The 21,149-nt window shown below is 35.9% G+C and overlaps 2 protein-coding genes across 2 annotated transcripts; one reads left to right on the plus strand and one right to left on the minus strand.

Annotated features, from left to right (window-relative positions):
* Positions 1-1,657: 1,657 nt before the first annotated feature.
* LOC130053485 (lachesin-like) lies at positions 1,658-14,232 on the minus strand. Its single transcript, XM_056160799.1, is given in 7 exon segments — positions 1,658-1,896; positions 2,180-2,285; positions 2,287-2,382; positions 2,914-3,071; positions 9,864-10,068; positions 13,987-14,113; positions 14,219-14,232. Coding segments are annotated over 7 exon segments (945 nt in total).
* Positions 5,046-9,432, plus strand: LOC130052558 (uncharacterized). Its single transcript, XM_056157764.1, has 2 exons — positions 5,046-5,366; positions 7,532-9,432. Exons 1-2 carry the CDS (start codon positions 5,183-5,185, stop codon positions 8,527-8,529), a joined length of 1,182 nt encoding a protein of 393 aa, XP_056013739.1. The 5' UTR covers positions 5,046-5,182; the 3' UTR covers positions 8,530-9,432.
* Positions 14,233-21,149: the final 6,917 nt, after the last annotated feature.

A 21,149-nucleotide genomic window follows, 5' to 3' on the forward strand; every position in this document is an offset into this window, starting at 1 on the left:
TAAAGTTGCTGGGTTGTTTGTAAATTGTTTAACATTCCGCTCCAGCATTGTTCACACATACATGTATGGTGATGTCATCATTACTGGTGAAGGACTGTAAATTCTGGCCACTGTTCAGCACTTACGGCATTTGAGCAGTGAGGGATCTTGATCGTGCAACACTTGCTGCGACACGGGGCCTGTATTTTTGCAATCTTATCTGAAGGACCGCCCGATTTAGTCGCCTTTTACGATAAGATGACCTATTCTAGGTTAAGTAGTGTTAATATCACGGAGATATAAAAACTACTTACTCCTCATGACCCTCTACTCTGCAATACTTTTAAGGCGAAATGAAAACGTACTATTAACTTTACAAATGTGTCTGCGTTTGTATATGATTGGAAGAGTGAATCAAGAAGAAATATGTTTTAATAGTATGAAAATGTTGATACAATTTTGCATCTTTTTTAATCAACACAATTACACCATAGTATTGCGTATGAGTTCTGTATACATATGAATCATGTAACAGGAGTCCGTAAATATTTGTACACGCGAGATGTAAATAGGTCATGTCTATTAAATGTGGATTATGTTCAATCTACTGAGAAAAAAAATGTAGCTATTCCAGGTTTTTACAGGCAATGCATTAATGTCGTTAATTATAGATATAGATGGTGATTGTAATGGAAACGGTAGAAACAACAAAGATAACGTTTGATGATTATTAGAATTTTTACCGCACCGGGAGTCATTGTATTGTTCTTGATATGATAATGAATTGAAGTGGTCACTTACGGATTTACGATGATCACGGTTAAGAATATATACTCCAAAATATATTATCTCAATGGGCCTAATTGTTGACGTTTTGCTCTAGCATATATATATTCTACGATGTAAAACTTATACGGTACAAATTTTGATGCACCAGATGCGCATTTCGACAAATGATGTCTCTTCAGTGATGCTCAACCGAAATGTTTGAAATCCGAAATAACAATGAAGTTTTAGAGCTATTATAGCCAAAATCAGCATGCCAAAAAAGTGGAGTCAAATTCGTCTAAGGATAAGAGCTATGTATGACGGAGATAATCCTCAATTTTGAAATTTTATAACAGCAATTAAATATATATCCGTATTTTCATGCTAATAACGAAGTACTTAGCTACTGGGCTGTAGAGACCCTTGGGGAGTAACAGTCCACCAGCAGAGACCTCGACCCAGGGGTCATAATGTAAAACTTATACGGTACCAATTCTGATGCACCAGAAGCGCATTTCGACAAATAATGTCTATTCAGTGATGCTCAACCGAAATGTTTGAAATCCGAAATAACTATGAAGTTTTAGATCTAAATATAGCCAAAAACAGCGTGCCAAACAAGTGGAGCCAAATTTGTCCAAGGATAAGAGCTATGCATGAGGGAGATAATCCTTAATTTTGAAATGAATTTCTAAATTTTATAACAGCAATTAAATATACATCCGTATTTTCAAGCTAGTAACGAAGTACTTAGCTACTGGGCTGTAGAGACCCTCGGGGTATCCCTGATACAAGCTCTCCGACAGCGAGGTCCCTGTGCCTTATATTGCATTATCAATATGTAAATATTATTGGGGTTTCAGCTAGCAAGGGGGTAGCTGCAAATGGTACATTGTTAGATTACGCGTTTCTACTCACCAAACAACGTAAAAGTTGTCTTTCCTTCTCCATATCTGTTCTTCCCTACACAATAGTATTTCCCATATTCTCTAGCCTGAACATTATTCACAGTAAGAGAGTGCCAAACCTCTTCCTCGTGAAGAAGGCTTATGTAATGTTTGGTCATGCGATAATGTTCATCGTTCTGAATTAAAACGCGGTTTCCATCGGCACTGTCCTTCATCCATGTTACAGTAGGCTAGGGGTATCCTGTCAATCAAACGACGAGTGCATGGATGTATTGAAGAACATGCTAAGTTATACATGGAAATGTGTAATTTGAGGAGTGCACAGCTTTTTGAGACTCACTTTTAGGGCAAAAATGAGAATACATTTGCACCTGTCAAACATTCAAACATTTGATCATTATACAACCCAATTACACAGTTATTTAAGCCAACACATTTTCTAGAAGGCTTTCTTGATTTCATTATGTTTTCATTTTGCCTATATAATTCCGCATGTTGCTTAACAAAAGAAGATATCTGTGTACCTTTAACTATACATGTTAACTTTGCATTGAATCTTATGTTCTGTGCCTGGCCCATTACAGACTGCACTGGTGTGCAGATTGGTGGATAAAATACTCTGATTTGCACTTTCCAGCTGTCCGGGGGGGTTGATTCCATTCTCAGCCACGCAGGTGTATGCACCACGATCATCCCTTTGGAGGTTTCTCAAGTTCAGTTGACTTCCCTATACCGATGACGTTGAAAGTACACTGTACACGCATGCAGCTTGGTTTCCGTTTTCATTAATTTTAATTTGCACTTTCTTAGAATATATTTGCCCACATAGACATAACTAGCCTTTCTTGAAATACTAAAAATGATACTTATGTTATGAAGGTAAAATTGGAAAGACCATAGAGTTCTAATTCCAAACAGGGCACTTTACGAAAGTTACGGGTTCGAGAATCAAAACCGAGATCTCCTATTGGGGCAGGTAGTGTTTTAAATACCATATCTACGCTACCACGAACAGTTCTTGCTTTATTAAATTATTGGTTTCACTCAAAAGCACACCACGGTAATGTAATTAATTTTACTGATAAACTCGGGGTGGATTCATTTCATTCAACCTTTCAAATTGCTGTAATGATCTCTTTTCATTTGAAATATGGTGATTCAATCTCATAATTATAAAAAAAATACCCTAAAAGTGTAGAATTAAGAAACACTCAATTCAAAATGTTTATTTATCTAGTTTGACGAATTTGTTTGTGACCTGAATTTGGAATCCTCCAATCGGCAGTTCCTTTCGATCCTCTCTCCTCCATGTGATGTTTGGGGATGGTACTCCAAACGCTTCACAGTTCAATGTTAGATTAGATCCAATCATTTGCTCGTAAAAAGAAACCCTGCCTGGTGTGATTGATGAAGGAACTGAAAGAAAAATATGCATCAGTATATATGTATATATATATATATATATATATATATATATATATATATATATATATATATATATATATGCAATTTATGTACTAAATGATTTTATGCTGACAACTGTACGTACCATATTATTGTTTACCCATGGTGAACCTCAATTATTTACCAATACAGAACCCCGTATGTTACCCCTTAGCGATACTTCATTTTGATTGGCTAAAAGATAGCGTCCCTTTTGTGAAAGATAATCCTGATAGAAGTCTAAGATCACAGAGAATATTTTTATTGCAAAAGTTTTGTTTTCGCCAATTTATTACGGTTTAAGAGTTACTGCATCGTTTGAGGTTTGCAGTTCTACGTTATGTGAGCGGAACAGGACTTCTACAGGTAAAAAATGACATAAAACTGAGATTTGTTTTGTTTCACGCACAGCCGAGTGTGACCGCCATACTGAACTCTGTCTTTGTTTACAAACATGGCGAAAGTTTTAGTGGTTGGCCACAGTTTCATACGTCGTCTCGAACGATCATTGGGGCAAATTGAAGGATGTATCAATAATTTAGGATTAGATTCATCTTTATGTACAGTGTATTTCTATGGAATTAGCGGTGGAAAGTTAGATATACTGAAAGTTGACTCTTTGTTATTTGAGAAGCTACGGGCATACAGACCGGACATTATCGTGATTCAGCTAGGTGGGAATGATATGCCCATTAAAGCAGTCAGACCAGAAGTCTTTGCATGCAGACTAGTAGACTGGGTTCAATCTTTGACTGAACAATTTTGCTTCATAAAAAACATTGTGGTTTGTGAACTTTTTATTCGCACTAAACCAAGACAGGTTAGTGTTGAATTATACGAGTTTAAGCGAGGCATTGTGAATCGAATGTTAAAGGACATGTTGGAAGACCATCCTAACCTCACATTTTGGCGTCATTTGCGGCTGATGCAAAGTCCCTTGGCTATTTTAAGTGGGGACGGTGTTCCCCTCTCTGTGATAGGGACAAAGAAGTTTTATAGGAGCCTTAGATTAGCCGTTCTTCATGCTATACGGTATTTCTTTAATATTTGATATTTGTATTGCTCTTGTGAATGGGTCAATAATCAGATTGATGTTGGTGCAATATATATTTTGCATATATACAATTAGGTTGTATAATGTTTGAATATTCAGATTGACGTTGGTTCACTAATACATTTATGAATATATACAATATATGTTGTGTGACATTTGAATACATTCTGGATTGCTGGGTTTACTTGACTCAGTTCTATGTGAGCTAATACATTGAGAATAACTAGTGTACTTTGACACAGTTCTTTTGTTTTCTATAGTAAAACTACCACTCTACAAGTGTCACATTTACATCTACAATCAAAAGTTGAACATTAATTATCAAAAATGATAATAATATTTACCTACTTAAGTTTATGCCTTGTCTATACACTGGTAACTTGGTCAGTGACGTGCTGAATAAACAGTTTGTTCATGCTGGGCAGTTGCATATGTGATATTATTTGATGCCTATTAAAGGTTTATGATTTGTTTAGCATGGTTCAGGAGTCCTGGGCATGTATTGTTGCATATATGATATAGTTTGATGCCTATTAAAGGGTTTATGATTTGTTTAGCAAGCTTCAAGAGTCCTGGGCTTGTACAGTTACAGTTTATTTGGCATGGTATGAATTTATCATGTTATATACAGTATGAGTATACTGGTACTTTCAGATTTAAGCCTTGTAAGAGGTTGTAGCACTGTATACAGTCAAATAGATGTCAGGTTCACTTCTGAACAAGAATTTATTTCTGAAAATATGTAGTTATATAAAAATTAGCAGGTTAAATTACTTCTACCCTAATTAATGGCATGCAGATATATGCATGTATAGTAGCATGCTAATATTATTTTAGCATGTGCTTAATGAACATTTTGTTATTGTAGATCTTAATCATGGGCCTAAAGAAGAAGTCCGCTGGCACTGAGCCTCCAGCTAAGCGGAGAAGGACTGCGCAAAATGGCAATGCTACAAACATTCTAAGTGCAAGTGACACTACAAATAGTGATATAATTCAATCCTTAACTAAAAACATTACAAGTAATATTATGGCAGAATTACAGAAGGTCGGAGTTCTTCCTACACAGAATCCACAAGTGGAGCAAGCAGGAGGTCCAGATCAAGACAAGCAGCAACGATTGGAAAGAAATACCAGTGGTACAATGCTGCAAGGTGAACAGATACCTGCATCAGCAGTTTTGGATTTGGAAAGACAGCTACCAAATACACAGGGTGATCAATCCGAATATAAACCTTTGGGGAGACCCCTTCACACTTATGTTACGACAAAACTCAAAGAGAAGATACTATCAAATGAGTTTGTGCAAATGAGTGATATTTTAGATCCTCCCACAGAGCTGGAGTTTGTTGACTTTCATTTGTCAGTGAAAGACAAAGGAAAAGTTGGGCTATCTTCTAACAAGAAGAAGAAATTTGTCACTATTGAGGAGTGGACTGATGCTTTTAATATCTTTAGTTCAGTTTTAAGACAGGGCAGCCCAGATAATCGAGATCTTCCAGAGTCGTTATCAGTGTACATGCACTTGATTATATCTATTCAGAAAGATGGGGGGGGGGACTGGTTTCATTATGATGTAACATTTAGGAAGGCCAGACAAGGGGACTTGACAATGTCTTGGAAGCATGTCGATCAAGTGTTATATAGTCGTGCCCTTATGAAAAAGTTGGGGGGTCCAATCATTCATAGCCAGAATACAAAAAAACAGCTTTTTCGTCCCCATTGTTTCAGATACAATGATGGGAAGTCCTGCAACAGTCAGTGTAAATACCCACACATATGCTCTACCTGTTTCAAACCCCACCCCAAAACCCAATGTTGGAGGGGCCGTGACAAAAAGTCTGCAAGTGGGTCACAGCCTCCTAAAAAAGACTGAGTGTCTCTCCCAACTACCCACTCCTGTAAACCCTGCAAAACTAGCTCAATATTTAATTGGATATGACAAGACAAAAACTAAATATCTACTAGAGGGGTTTAGAAATGGTTTTCATCTAGAATTTGAAGGAAAAAGAGGGTTTCAGCTCAGTTCAAACCTTAAATCTGCTCTTGAAAATAAGGAGGTTGTTACTAAAAAAATTGCTAAGGAATTAAAGGAAGGTCGCATAGCAGGTCCATTCTCTGAACTACCATTTAAGTCCTTAAAGATTTCTCCTCTAGGTATAGTACCTAAGAAAACACCTAATCAATTTAGAATGATACATCACTTGTCTTATCCCACGAAACAGGAAGGTTCAGTAAATGCAGGAATCTCTGATGACTCAGCTGCAGTCCACTATGCTGGAATCAATGATGCTGTAGGTTTTATTAAAGAACTTGGTATAGATGCATTTTATTGCAAGACAGATATTCGGTCTGCATTTAGAATCCTTCCAGTATATCCAAAGGACTACGAGCTATTAGGTTTTATGTGGGAGGGTAAATACTACTATGATAGATGTTTACCAATGGGCTGCAGAACTAGTTGCAAGATTTTTGAAGAATTTAGCTCAGCAATAGAATGGATTGCAAGAAATAAGTTAGGAATGAATGCTGTGGTTCACATATTAGATGATTTTCTGTTCATTGAAAGATCTAAATTTTCATGTCTCCAGAAATTCAACGAGTTTCTCGATGTTTGTGGGGATATTGGTATTCCACTTGCAGCAGATAAGACTGTGCTTCCTACGCAGGTTATTGAGTTTGTTGGAATTGAACTTGACGTTAGGCTCAGAGAAACTAGGTTACCTTTGCATAAGATTGAGAAATGCACACGGTTACTTCATTCATTTATGAGTAAGGATAGGTGTACGATTAAGGAAATGCAATCATTGATAGGTACGTTGAACTTCGCTTGCTCAGTCATTCTGCCAGGTCGTGCATTCCTCAGACGCTTTATCAATCTTTTGATGAATGTTTCAAAGCATCAAAATTCATTACAATAAGTAGAGAATGTAAGGACATGTCTATGTGGCTAGCTTTTCTAGAGTGTTATAATGGAAAAACAATGTTTTTAGATGAAAACTTTCTGTCTAGCAACACTTTACAATTACATACCGATGTGGCACAGTCAAAGGGTTTTGCAGGAATTTATAAAACGCAATGGTTTTATGGTAGTTTCCCAGAGGACTGGAAGAAATTGAATATCATGACATTAGAGTTTTATCCGAAAGTTATTGCAGTCAATTTGTGGGGTAGATTATTTGCTAATCACTCTATTTTGTTCTTCACGGACAATGCAGCCTTAGTGTCAATGATCAATAGGCAAACAAGTAAAGATTCAGTAGTAGTACAGATGGTCAGATATCTGGTTCTTCAGTGTTTGCATTATAATATCATATTTAGAGCAAAACATATCCCTGGAAAACACAATAAACTGGCAGATAGTCTTTCTCGGTTGCAGGTTCAAGAGTTTCAGAAGCTGGCACCACATGCTCAACCAGAACCATCAGTGGTACCAGAAGCTCTGATGCCTCAAAACGTTTGGAATACATTGAGCAACTTACAAAAGCAGCCATAGCACCATCCACTAAGGCTACGTATAATATAGCTTGGAGGACGCTACTGTCTTTTTGTAGTAAATATGGAATGTCTTGTGAACTACCCCTGAGCACTTCGCTGGTAACTCTCTTTGTAGCTCATCTTTTCTCCGACTCTTTTTCCCCTAGGTCCATTTCAACATATTTATCAGCCCTTGCTTATGTTCACAAAGTGCTAAATTACCAAGACCCAACGCAAGCATTTGTTATACAGAAGTTAGTTTCAGGGGCATATCGTTTGGGCAATACCTTTGATATACGTTTACCCATCACACCTCATATTTTAAACAATCTGCTTTCGTGTATACCACAAGTCATTCATGAGGAATACAAAAGAAAAATGTTTCGAGCTATGTTCTTATTTGCATTTTCTGCATTTGCACGCATTGGGGAAATAGTAAGTTCAGATGGACATACATATGATGTCATTCAGCTTTCAGATGTTACTTTCACTCAGGGGGCAGAAAAATTTAATCAGGTCAATGTCTGCTTTAGGAAGTTTAAACATAATTCTTCAGGTCAGCCTAAGTACATATCATTCTCACATGGACCATGCCAAATTTCTGCCATCGATTCCCTTGTTCAGTATTTGAATGTTAGGAAAAACAATGAAGGTCCACTTTTCATTTTAAATGGGGGTTTACAGCTGACTAGGAGTGTATTTCATAAGACCCTACAAAAATGTTTGCTTTGCTGTGGCTTGGATAGTACACGTTACAAAGGTCACAGTTTTAGGATAGGTGCTGCTACGGTGGCTGCACAGAATGGTTGCATAGATGCGCAGATTAGATCAGTGGGACGCTGGCATTCAAATGCATTTCAGAAATATATCCGATCAAATAACATACCTAGCAATAAGTAATAGTAAATTTTGTCAGAACCCTTGTTTGGCCTAGAATTGTGTATACCTGCTGGGGCCGGTATATGCATTGGTACAATATGACACTTCTATTTAACCATGTTACTAGCTTGGGCCAGTAACTAGTGCAGTTTTCATGTACGGATTAACAGTCTTTTACGTGTTACCTGCTGGGGCCGGTAATGCAGTTGAAGTTCATTATATGTATATCATCATACTGTTGAATTATGTTTTGAGTTATGATCTTTTAAGAGTTAACCTGCTTGAGCTGGCAATATTATTGAAATTAAATTGTATGTACATATCAAAGGTTCGCATGTTATCTGCTGGGGCCGGTAACATTATTTTTCTTAAGATTAGTTTAAAATACATGTACATTTTATATTATATCACAATAGCCAAGATCTTTGGTACAATGTGCTTTTTACCGGATAAGGTTATGGATAGTTTTTATGTTTCTTCTAACTTGTTAATGGATGATGTGCTGGCAATGGCTTTGGTGGGGTCGTTTCAAAGACCATGATTGGCATGATCTTTTCAACTTGTGGGTAATGGACCCCACCTTTGCCCATTATTGGATTGTTGTTAAATATTAACAATATAACTTCTTATTTGTTAGTCCCATATACATGTTACCTTGATTATTATTTGTTTTCTTGACTAACATGGAATGCCAGTAATATATATGTATTTTATATGTGTAAATGTTACTTCGGTCTGTCAGTTTTTCTGGAAAAATTCAGGGTAATTGTAAATTTAAGTATGTCCATTGTCTAAAGAGAAAGTAAGCTTTTGTATATTTATGTTTTGAATTGCTCGAGTGCAATTTTGTTATTTGTTTTGTATTTGTTTTATTCACATGTGTATTGGATAGTTGCATGTAGTCCTAGAAATATTTTTTGGTAGTTATATATAGAAAAATTGTAAACTCAAAAACAACTGTCACGGTGGCTTGGTGGTTAGGTTAAAGCGTTTCGTAACCAGGTGGCTCGGGTTTGTTATATAACCCTTTACTACACCAATCTAAGACGTTCAACATAAATAATGAACTGCCACTGCTACAACCATGCACTACACATATCAAATAGATGGTACTTTACCTAAAGCTGGCAATGTGGGGCAATCAAAAGAGCAAGCATAATACCCCATAGTTATAGTTCCATTCCTCTTGATTACAGTAAAACAGCGTCTACAATTACTCATGACATCAGTGTAATGGACTCATGTAAGGATGTATTCTCCTGTATCCGTTTTTTTTTTTTACTTTTACCTGCAAACTAGGGCTTGTAAAGATATAATGAAACAGGGGTCTGTTATTTCTAGTATATGAGACTGACCGTGCACGATGAGTGTCCCAGTCTTCGTTGGCCATTTGTTTCTATCCAAACCCGGAATGCCGATGACACAATTGTAGTCTCCTCCATCCACAAAGTCTAAGTTGCGTACCACAAGCATGTAGGTTGTTTTCACTCCATCTCTGTGAACATGTATATCATATTTAAACCGTATACCTGAAAGCAGATTTCTTTTTATTATAGGATTAAACATTCTTTTTGAAGAATTTATCGATGTGTAAACTCCGGACATTTTACTCACAAACTAAATAAAAGTGCTAAGCACTTTTATGTTAAGTTTGTGAGTAAAATGTCCGGAGTTTACACATCGATAAATTCTTCAAAAGGAATGTTTGATTTTTATAATTCCAATTCATTCACTTTAATAACAATTGCAAAAATTTGAATAGTTTCCCCGCACTATGTTATTTGTTTTCAGGTGTGTATGAATACATCGCGTTTTTGGACTCTTGTTCAGCTTTAGTTTTGTCCAATCAAAACAATTGTAATAAATAACATAGGAATTATATACATGCAAATGCATTGTTTAGTCCCAAATCACAGTAAGTATTTCACTATATATATCGTATATATGATATCACCCTAACCTAGATACATTCGTATGATATGTCCCAGAATTAAGGTATGTCCATATAATTTAATATAAAAGACAAAGGTAATAATCTTCATTTATCAAAATGCATATAATTTCTGAGTTACTTGAGCAGTATAATGATTCAAATAGTTTAGCCTTGAAGACAGCCATTTTAGTTGTAGAGTCTATTTATCAAAATTGTAAACGCATTAAACGTGAAATTTGAAGTTTGCTATGTCAGAGAATATGTGTAAGCTATCCATGCAATGCGTATTTTGCTGCCCTTTAAACAGTCGTTCAGCTGCGACATTTTTGGGTTATACCGGAAATGCCACTGTTTGGGTATACCCAAAATGAATATTCAAATATCAGAAAATGCAATAATTTACGGCTTGTAGTTATATCAAAATGTCTACTACATGAAAACGTACCATTCAGATTGTCGCTAATTGTAAATCCAACACAAGAAAATGTGTAACTGTGCATAGGTACAAATCACGACCCACACGTCATTTTGAGTTCGTCATATGATGGAATACGACGCATATTTCCATTTGTTTTGTTGAAAGGCGGACCAAGTAAAGACGCAAACACCGCCTTTCCCCAGTGAGAAATGTATTTAAAAAAAGAGACCAATGTTTGCTTGGTATCATGTTAGATCAGTCTTCAAATGTCTCAGTCCATCAGAATTTGGCAATTTACGTTAGGTTTTAGAGGAGGATTTTGGTAGGCTAGAGGCTAGGACTTCATTCTTGGGGTTTAACAGTTAGTCAGAGCAAATGCAGACATTATTAGGAAGCAAATTCTTAAACTCGTAGCAGCTGCGGGATAAGGTATTTCAAATTTTGCAGGAATAGCTACAAATGGGACTAGTGTTATGATAGGGTATAAAGCTGGTGTGGTCAAACAACCGAAGGGTCTCTCTCTCTCTCTCTCTCTCTCTCTCTCTCTCTCTCTCTCTCTCTCTCTCTCTCTCTCTCTCTCTCTCTTCTTTCTACATACTATATTGACCATAGCCTTGCTCTTAGCATTGGTAGTGCTGCGAATATGGTTCCCCATCTTGTCATGTTTCAGGAAATGTTCATTCCGTTGTACAAGTACTTCCAAAACACTGTTAAGCTTGATGATGCTGTTCTGTCTGTCATGAACGGTAGTTCTTTCATTATGACGAAGTTTTTTTGTTATATTAGGTATTTAAGTTCTGAAGGTGCTTTTGATGCTGATGTAAAAACCCAGACTTTAATTTTCTTTGGTTTAGAGGAGGAGTATGCCAAACCTGTTAGTCGTCTCAAACCAATTTCATGTTGTACGTTTCTCTACTATGTTCATTTCTTCTCTGATGTGCTGAATCAGTTGTGTTTCCTCTGTAATCAGTCCCAGCAGTCTGACTTTGACTTCTCTTCCTTCACTCAGCAGTGTCAGTTATTGGGGGGCTTAGGGATTCAAAAGATGCTGCTGCTATGTCCTCTTTTCTTAAGCATATTCCCTCTGCGCTTTATGCTGCTACTATTTGGCTATATACTTTTGAGTTTCAAAGGCATGTTTTAGGGATAGTTTTAAGCAGAGAGATAAAGATGTGTCATTACCCATCTCTCAGAAAAATCTTGCCACACTTGGCTAATTTCTGAATTCGTGTTCATTTACCCATTCTGTTGACTTAGAGGTTCGGAAATTTACGAGTTTCATGAGTTTGGGAGACAAATGGGCAGCAACATTTCTTCATCAACAGTTAAGGATATTGCGCAGTTTAGTGTTAGAAATTTTTCTATTTATCCAGCTGTAGGATACTTAGATAAAGGAATGTTCTTGATGTCAGTTAGGGGCATTGCGCATTTTAGTGTTAGAAATATGTCTATTTATCTAGTTGTATTACACTTAGATAAAGAAATGTTTTCTTATAACAGTTAAGGATATTGCACAGCTTAGTTTTGGAAAAAGAAATTCTATTTAACCAGCTGTATGATAATTAGCTAAGAGAATGTTGGTTTTCTGTTTCACTGTTGACTGTGAGAGGGACTTCTCCAGACTTAACTTGAATGAAACAGACTTCAAGAATTCCTTGAAATTTGAATCCCTCTCCAATCTTATGACAATTTCCATTGAAGAACCAGCTTTTGACTGTTTTAACTTTAGCAATGCATTTGCGGTGTGAACCAAAATGAAAAGTAGACAGAATTTGCAGTGAAACTGTGATCTTGTAAATCTGATCTTGTGGAACTTTAAAAGTTTCACTAGCTAGATACATGATTGAAACTGTGGCAATGCATTTGAAGTATACATGTATATACTCATGATTATGAGGATATTGCAGAAAAAATATGCTCGCGTGAACCCGATATTGTGAAACTGTATTGTGAAACTGTAGTGGTTAACATAATTTATAATTAGCTTTTTATTAAACACATTGGAAATTGTTTATTTCATTGTAATCAATTATAGGCAATGCAATGTTCTTTGATTTGTCTGTGTTTGAAATTCAATGAAGTAAACTTTGTGACCAAAACAGTAGGAAATAGAACAAAAATAATCGATAATGTCAATGATTACTGATTGAAATGACATATTTACTTAACCAAGTACCGATGTGTTACAAAAGCAACAAACAGGTATGTCGTTTATTTGTATGCAAGATACAGATGCTAAATTTACGGTATGTGACATGTTGAAGTCGACACGCAAGGTTGCGACACAAAGTTCTGATCCAGTTTGAGTCCTACATACACCTGTATACATAGCTAGTAAATATTTGTAATATGTTGATATTAACAGTTTTTAGAATTGGTTCCAATTACTGCAGCATGAGCACAATTCGCATTGCATTGTAGGTACCTATTTGCATTGCATTGTGGTAGTTGTTCCGCATTGCATTGTGTTAGTTATTCGCATTGCATTGTGGTAGGTATTCCGCTTTGCATTGTGTTAAGTATGCGCATTGCATTGTGTTAGGTATTAGGATTGCATTATGTTAGGTAATCGTATTGTATTGTGTTAGGTATTCGCATTCCATTGTGTTAAAGATTTGCATTGTATTGTGTTAGGTATTCGCATTGTATTGTGTTAGCTAAATTATAAGGGGTTACCATGTCCAATGTGAAACAACATGTATATGCTTTGTGTAAATTTGATCAGTGTGGATTTGCTTTACATACATACACTGCAAATTCTATGTGACGTAATCACGCCTTCAGATTAAATACAGGACAGTGATTGGTGGAATCTGTCTCTTTATAATAAGTCAAAATGAATACGACATGCGCTTTCTCTCCAAAACCCCCCTCTTTCAGGATGTTGTTTGTGGTTTAAAGGTATTCACAGTAGCGGTCTACATTCAATTTGATGATTGAATTTTAAGTTATATAAATTAAACTTTTCTTACCTTCATACACGGAGTCATCCTCGCTTATGAACATTGTTGGATGTGTTTCAGGGCTCCCAACATCCATACATAGTACCTAGATAAAGAGCACTAGTTGGCACACAGGAATTCTATGCATTTATTCATTCAGATAGATAGATAGAAAGATGGCCCACCTTTTGACCTGGACCTTTATTAATTACTGTGCAGTTCAGGTATCTTGTCTCATGACCTTTTCTGATGTCGGGTAAAATATCACCTACGATTTCGGGTTTTTTGGCACCCACTGGAATAAGAAAAATACTGTAAGCATTTTATTATTTTGACACTGACCGTCACTAAAAATCCGTCGGGATCTTCGTATTAAACTATGACATATTTCAATATCAAACTGGTCCCGTGGCGTACCGGTGTTGTAGCATAGAAGTCCCCCCGCATAGATATTCCCTCCGGAAAAACGGGCCTAGGTTAGACATTCCCCCTGGAAAGATGGGCCTGGCATAGAATTTCTCCCAAGGAAGAATTTACCCGGACCCCCCCACCCCCCAGGAAAAACCGCCCCAGTATAGAATTTCTCCTTAAATGACAGTACGCCCCTCCTTCTTACATTTTAGCTATGTATCTGTTTCCAGTTCAATTACTAGAATTCTCTTGCTTATCTAGACCCACGAATTCCTATTATTTATTTTTTTTTTTATTTTGAGCAGAGTCTTGTGTATTACAATCATCATCATCATATGTTTTTTGTTTAAAGGAAATTATTCAAATTGTGTAATGGTATATCATAATTCATTTATACATCTCAATTTGTTGCTGTTATCTACCAGAACTAACATCTGAAATAGTGAAGTTGGGAAGAAGGTAATGTATTTTCAATTTAAAATTTCGAATTTAATTATACAGTGCATCTAATTTACTTTTTAGATATTTTAATTGTATATCTTTTAGTCGACTTTGTACGAAAACCCCTAATGATATTGACCATCTTTAAAGTCTTTTCGGAAGCATATTGTATTTACTATACGCAATTCAAAGTTTTCAGCGTGTAAACCCAACTTCAACATCTAACAAAAATAATTTCTTTTATAAACATCGTAATATTAATTAGCGCATATCTATTGCATTAAATTATAGCAATTCAACAGCACATATTTGTTTCTTTTTGTAACTTTTTTTGATAACATGTACCTCTTTATAGCAATTACAATAATTTTCATTAATTATTATCTTCAATTGCATGGGTTTGCTTCATTCTATATTTATTCAAAAGCTTCTACATGAGAGAAAAAGATTCCGGTCGATGAAATCCGGAATCAAGACGGGAGAAATTCTATATCAGGGCTATTTTTCCGCCTAAGGGGAAATTCTATACTGATTTTGTACATATGGGGAAATTATATGCTGGGGCGCTTTTTCCTCCTATGGGGAAAGCTCTATCCCCGACCCGTTTTTCCGGGGGGGGGGGGGGGGGGTCTATGCCGGAGAAATCTATGCTACAACATCGGGTTACAATAGGTCCCCAGTACCCCTTGTCTGTCTGAAGAGGCGACTAAATGGGGAATTACATAGGCCTAAATGTTGCAGGACTTCACCGGCAATGAAAGCGACTGCATATCAGCAAAAGACGTAAACAATATAAAATCAATCGATCAATCAATTTCAATCTTTTAATTTGCGGAAATTTATACCATTGATAACATAATCGATTGTAAGTCATTTAGATTCAGAGAATCCAGTTTCTTTTAATTATGATGAATTATGTTGATGATCATTCTCGACCATGGGCTGAATAGATAAAAGAAGGACTTGATACCTTATTAGAATGGATAAAAAAGTATAAGTGAAATATTAAAATGTACATATTCGACTCACCAAAACAAGAGTACCATATATCCTTCCACGTTTAGTAAAGGAAAGGGGATCGAACGAATTAGATACGTTGCACGAGGAACATCTCTTGGTACCAGCTGACAAAACCTATAACAATATTGTATTTGTATCTAAAACTAATTATTACAACTGTATATTAAACGAGCTTTGCAATACAAAATAGAGAGTTGGGCAAACACGGACCCTTGGATATACAAGAGGTGGGATCAGGTGCCTTGGAGGAGTAAGCATCCTTTATCGACCGGTCACACCCGCTGTGAGTCCAACATCTTGATCAGGCAAACGGAGTTATCCGTAGTCAAAATCAGTGTGTTTTTAATGACGGTAATTTTAGATTATAAGGCACTTTTCGTGTCGTAGTTATACACAGTTATTCGGCTTGACGATCTTTCTCACGGTTAAAAGGTCATGATCGACAAATTACGCTATTGATCAATTTCCAGCTTCAATGTCCTCTTAGATAAAAATCACTGGAAAATGTGACAACATATGCAAATATGAACCAAACCGAATATATCCTACGTTATATTTTGAAAGTGCATTAGCGGTTTATGATAGCAAGACATGAGTCACTAAGCGTTTGCTTCCCAGAGTTACAGAACTCGTGAATATCGTCTGCATACAAAGTACTTTCAGTTGTTTCTTGTTTGTTCATTCAATGAATTGTCGGCAGTCAGTGTATATTTCAGGACCACAATTATTATCTGTTTATCATCCTTTGATAGTCAGATGATAGAGAGATGATTAGCTGTTGCCCTACAGCTATTGAAACTTTAGCGACTGTCATTTATATGTACAGTTTGTGACCATATAGGGATATTTTTCATTTTATTTCTATTTTGATCATTCCATACATTTTCTTTTTATGTTTCGTTGGAAATTCCAAGTTGATATATTTCATATATCATACAGGATTTTAGTTTTTGAGAACACCCCAGGACTTTCCCATCTTTATCTGCAACATTTTAGGCCTATGCTCAGCGCTTACAACCTATATGCAGGCATACATTTTATCATGCCACATCCACACCTGTTGTGGCACGGGACTTCGGTTTTTGGCGGTCTCAACTAAATGTAACTCAACCCCATTTCATTTTCTCTTACGACAAGCAGTCCCACCTGCCGTAGCTCTATATCTTGATCAGATGAACGGTATGCCAATAGCATTATCTCATAACTCATCTGATATTTTCAATGACTGTTGCACCCGTCTATTAGAAACTAAACGCATGTACTAAATAGCCAGTAAAACTGTTGAACAATGAAGGTGTCTATATGTTTGAATTTTCAAGTATTCTTACCTTGGTGCTGTGGACCCAACAGGATTATTGCCACGATAAACAGCATTTCCGATCTTCTCTTTTTTGAGCTAGTGAATTATCATAAATAATGACAGTGTATTTATACTAGCTTTTAAACCTTCCCTGAAATTGATACAAAATGTTTCGTTGAAAATGAGTGAATAAAAAAAAATGCAAGGACGGAGATAACGAGGATGGCTCCCGGGAGTTAACCATATGTGTCGCTCTATTATTCAAATTTCAGATTTTGATTTGATGGCCATAAGCATTAAAAATGATGATAATATCAATGTGTTGTCGGTTCCATAGTTATTGAAAATATCATAATATCTCCAAATTCATGAAATTACAGAACACTACCATTTACGTTTAGAGTACTATTTCAAGATTAATTAAATCTATTATAAAGGAAACCCATTCAAATAAAGAAAAAATAATACAGCAGCGAAAATTGTGAAAATACTTTGAAAAGATTGACATTAAACGGAGAGATACATAGGTAACATTACTCTTGTTGCATACCACTATAGCTAGTGATAATCGTTAGATTACCTTTCGATTATCTGTTTGTCTAACAATCATCCTGTACTGTGTGGAGAAATCAGCTTATAAGACAGGGGTTTATATGTCAAGACTGAATATGAATTCTGACAGCATATAGAGGTGTCTCAACATCAAAATCACTAGCATGACCTTGCTGTTCTGCAAGAAGGTCAAGGTTATATAGTTCATGGTAGACACCAAAAGTCATGCGATAATATATATATATATATATATATATATATATATATGTGTGTGTGTGTGTGTGTGTGTGTGTGTGTGTGTGTGTGTGTGTGTGTAAAACATGTTTATTACATATATTTCATTCAAACGTATATTATGGTTTAGGGTTGAGGTCACAAAATTAAGTGCCGTGACAACACAAAGTCTTGCCATAAGAATATATATACAAAATATGAAAGCCCTTCCTGAAACCGTTTTAGAGATATTCAATAAATAACGATTTTGTCCGCAAACTATCCTATCGAGACTTGAAATTAGAAAACAACGGGTTCACAAAGTACTAAAGGTCTATCTGATCCAGTTGAGGAGAAAATGAATAAAGCATGGGGTTTATAAAGTAGGTAAAACTTTAAGGTCGCAAGGTCAAACACCATTTTGTCATATGAAAGAGTTTGCCAAAAAAACTGTATTCAACATACATCTAAGACAGCTCTAACTGAAATTGTTCAGGATATATATATAATACTCGTATGTTACATTTACTTCAAAGTAGGTCAAATTTCAAGGTCAAGGTCATGGGATTAAAAACCGTTGGACCACAGAAAATGTCTTGTCTCAAGTAAGACATATATGATACACATGAATGTGAAATTGCTCGCTATTTAAGAGTTAAGTGTAAGGTCAAAGTTTTGAAATTTAGCTCAAACGCTAAAATCAAACTTACAACGTGAAAGCTAAAGATATCGAACAGATTCAATCTCATAACTCATAATTGAAAAATAAAAAGTCGGGCAAACACGGACCCCTGGATATACCAGAGGTGGGGTCAGGTGCCTATGAGGAGTAATCATCCTCGTCGACTGGTAAAGGAACATGTACAAACTGTAAGGTCTACCTCATACGGAATATTTATCAAAATTATGAAAATTGGTTAATACTTTAGAGGATATTGAATTAGCTCAATTTTCTTTTAGGGAAATTAAAAAAAAAACCCTCTAAGGTGAAAGTAATACAGGTAAAAACGAACGTTGACGCCAAAGAAAAGGTTTTGCCATAAGAAATATGTACATGAAATATGAAAGCACTATCACGTATCATTGTAAAGTTATGAGCAAGTTTAAAGTTTCCGGCAGACAGAAAGACGGGGATAAATACCGGTCTGTCCTGGATGATTGTCACGGGGCATAGCACACTTAACTCTACACAACTTGGGAACATTTGCAATTTGGTTTTATATGGGTTGACCCTGCTACCGTGGGAAAAATGTTTGAATTATAATTTCCTGCAATTCCAAATAAAAATATGATCTTTCATTATTCCCCAACCATGAAACCATTATTTGAACATTCTTAAATCTACTGTAAGTCAGAACACTTTCATATGAAATTAAACGTTTCTGGCCCATCGATTTTTGGAAATATTTTTGAAAAGATTTCCCGATACATTCACATTGCGCCCTTTGATCCTGTGCTCCTGCTCTAAGTCTGTTGTCATGATTTGAACAACCTTCAATCTTCTCTATGTCAGCAAGCTTTCATTTGAATTTCAATATCTTTAGCCCAGTGATTATTGACAAGATTTTGAAAGATGCAACAAATTGCTCCCAAATTGTGACCCTACTCTTCACCCAATGACCAGGACTATGGGACTCTCTCTCTCTCTCTCTCTCTCTCTCTCTCTCTCTCTCTCTCTGTGTGTGTGTGTGTGTGTGTACTGGATAGGATAGATGTAAGATGGTTATAGTGCAATAAAAAAGAAACAGACATCGAAGTTTTGAAACATTAATTGGATAAATTTACCAATACCCCTATTATTAATAATTACGTTGGAATTTGCTGTATACTTTTTTTTATTTTGAAAGTGGAAGTTGCACATCGAATATTGCTCTATTAAACCTCTTAAATGTGATAAAACTGATTTCGTAGAATTCGAGTGAAGAAAAAAATAAAAAACGAGGTTGAAGCCATAGAGGATAGCTACCGGGAGTGGACCATATGTATCGCTCAATTACTGAAATGTTAGATTTATTTTGTTAACACCAGCTTTAAAAATAATAATAATTTCGATTCAGTTCCACATCATAATTTACCCACTTTCATAAAATACAGGGGACTGTGATCTGTGTTATGATTGTTATACGGAATAACCATTAAAAAAATGAACAGAGAGCAATATGAAAGTACTCTCTTGCCTGTATTTTTATGGAGAGAGAGAGAGAGAGAGAGAGAGAGAGAGAGAGAGAGAGAGAGAGAGAGAGAGTATAGTTCATTTTCAATTTAACTGCATTTATTGTAGAAGTGTATAGAACGTTTTATTGGCTTAAGGAATTATAAAGAAGTTGACACATGTCACTGGGTGATACAATAGGTATGTCTGTAAATTGTATATAATTGCTGTGTTGGTTTAATATTGGTGTGTCATATTTATAGTACGAATTCCCGAATAATAATTAATTTCGATGTATGCATATGTTGTGCACGATGTCTACCATTGAACAACCGTATATGAATTATGATAACGAGCTTAATGTAATATCTTGAACAATGGAGATTAATCATTATAAAATTTTACACGGCGTGCAAAATAAGATTACTAAAGGGTATGATAATTTATGAATACACACACTTAGGTGCAGAAACCAGCGGAAGTAACACACCGTATGCATCACATTATCATAGGCGGAAAATATGCTAATATTTCCATGACTAATTACTAATCGCGTCGACGAAGTAAAACACAGTGTATGGATACGATGTATCAGACTGACTTTCCTGCATTATTTGCGGATACATTACTACACGTAGACTTGTACTTTTCAATGCACAGGGAAGCGAACGATATTTTGAAAACAAAATGTAAAATGCCCTCTTAGCCCGATTGATTGGTGAAAAATCGCTCACTTGATGAGGAAAGCACAAAATTTGGTATAGTACTACTTTTAGGTCGACTATGTAACATTACCTATGTAACCACATTTTAATTTCAAATTCAAGATCGCAGATATGTTTCATAATGGCCACCATATGGCATTTGTTTTAGCATTTTTGTTTGATACCATCATCATTTTTAATCCTAGAAAGTCAAAATCTGCATTCGTGGTTTTGCTGGTTCCTTGGGAAGCTCTAATAATTTAAATGTGCAAAAATTCAGCATGACCCTCATTTCGTAAAATGGCAATCATTGGCATTTGCTTTGCTTGATTGCTTAATAACATCAACAGTTTTTGGTAGTTTAAGTTTTACATAAGAGATGTATGTAACCGCAGTATGGCGTATGTTTTTCCTTGTGTTTTTTTAAAAATAACATAGCTATGCTTGATGATAGAAGTTCAAATTTTAACACAATTGATATATGGTGGTTAACTTCAAGAAGTGGCGAAGATAGCGAACAGTGATCTCTCTCACAACTCTTGTAAGGAATACAAA

Source organism: Ostrea edulis, chromosome 3, assembly GCF_947568905.1.
Source record: "Ostrea edulis chromosome 3, xbOstEdul1.1, whole genome shotgun sequence".
In the NCBI taxonomy this organism is placed as follows: Eukaryota; Metazoa; Mollusca; class Bivalvia; order Ostreida; family Ostreidae; genus Ostrea; species Ostrea edulis.